The sequence below is a fragment of the Limulus polyphemus genome, unplaced genomic scaffold (genome assembly GCF_000517525.1).
Source record: "Limulus polyphemus unplaced genomic scaffold, Limulus_polyphemus-2.1.2 Scaffold622, whole genome shotgun sequence".
In the NCBI taxonomy this organism is placed as follows: Eukaryota; Metazoa; Arthropoda; class Merostomata; order Xiphosura; family Limulidae; genus Limulus; species Limulus polyphemus.
In genome coordinates, this window is record NW_013666232.1 from 195,344 (window position 1) to 196,575 (window position 1,232).

Here is a 1,232-nt window from a genome sequence, read left to right on the forward strand (position 1 = left end):
ACAGCCTTATTTTTCCATAAGTCTGTCAAAATATGTAGAATAAAATTTACAATCATCATACCAACCAAATAATTATAGCTATGCAAATGTTCTGGCTTTTAAAAACATTAGCTAGAGAAAATCATAGCAATAATATTACAATATTTGGTTGTTTGTTTTTCGTTGCCTTTGTCCTCATAATTTTGGTGGACATAACTTTTATAAGTTTTTAATAATTTTCGTTTTGTAACAAGAAATCAGATCATATCCTATTGTTAATTAAATATGTTGGTTACTTTTTATACATTTCTGAAATTCTTTCAAAACTTTAATATTTAAATCTATTTATGTCTTCACTTGCCAAACAAGCATAATTAAAATAAACTTTCCTAAATCATTTTATATCGTTTTGCAACTTAGAAAGACCATTTTACACCTCTTGCCAGCTTATTGTTAAAGGGTTCACGAATTTATTCTCTTAAATACAGCTGAGACATCTTCTACTAAGATCATCCACGTGACGTCATTACTCATGCTCGACAATCGTTCGATATTGCCGTGAATTCTGTTTCGTTGTTACTGAGGGCGCTGTGATCGTGCATCATCTCTCTAGCCGACTTCCGGCGGAAGGAACGCTTCAGTTGCTGAGTGGTTCGAGATGTGTCTTGGTTGTATTCGTATGTAAACCCTCCAATAATGCCACCAAGCATTGGTCCTACCCAATACACCTTAAAAGTAAAACAATAACAATTCTTAGTATCTATATGTGATATCAGGCCTATAGTAGAATACTTAGCAATGCAGAATTTCGTGATGAGTTTTTAATGTTTTTGTTGATAGAACGGCTTACAATTCTAAAAGTGGTACGTATCTCTTAGCATATGTTTTTCATATGTCTAAGTAGAAGAGTTCCTAATCCTTCAGAAAAAATAAAGTATAACAGTTAGAGCGAATATTTACAAGTTATATTTCTCGCAATTCCAAAAGTTAATATTGTGTATGCGCCGCCAGAAGACTTTCATCAGATTTCGTTCGAAGCAATGAAACTTCACAGTTTTAACATTTTGTTTAATACCTTCAGACACTTCAGTTTTAATATTTGTTTAATACCTTCAGACACTACTGTTTTAATATTTGTTTAATACCTTCAGACACTACAGTTTTAATATTTGTTTAATACCTTCAGACACTACAGTTTTAATATTTGTTTAATACTTTCAGACACTACAGTTTTAATATTTGTTTAATACTCT

The 1,232-nt window shown here is 31.4% G+C and overlaps 1 protein-coding gene across 1 annotated transcript in view; it reads right to left on the reverse strand.

The window, feature by feature from the left end:
* Positions 1 to 509: 509 nt before the first annotated feature.
* Positions 510 to 1,232, reverse strand: part of LOC106459521 (aquaporin AQPcic-like) — a 28,674-nt gene continuing 27,951 nt past the window's right edge. Inside the window, exon 2 of the mRNA XM_013919149.2 lies at positions 510 to 707. Coding sequence (XP_013774603.1) covers positions 510 to 707 — 198 coding nt within the window. The remainder of the gene's footprint in view (positions 708 to 1,232) is intronic.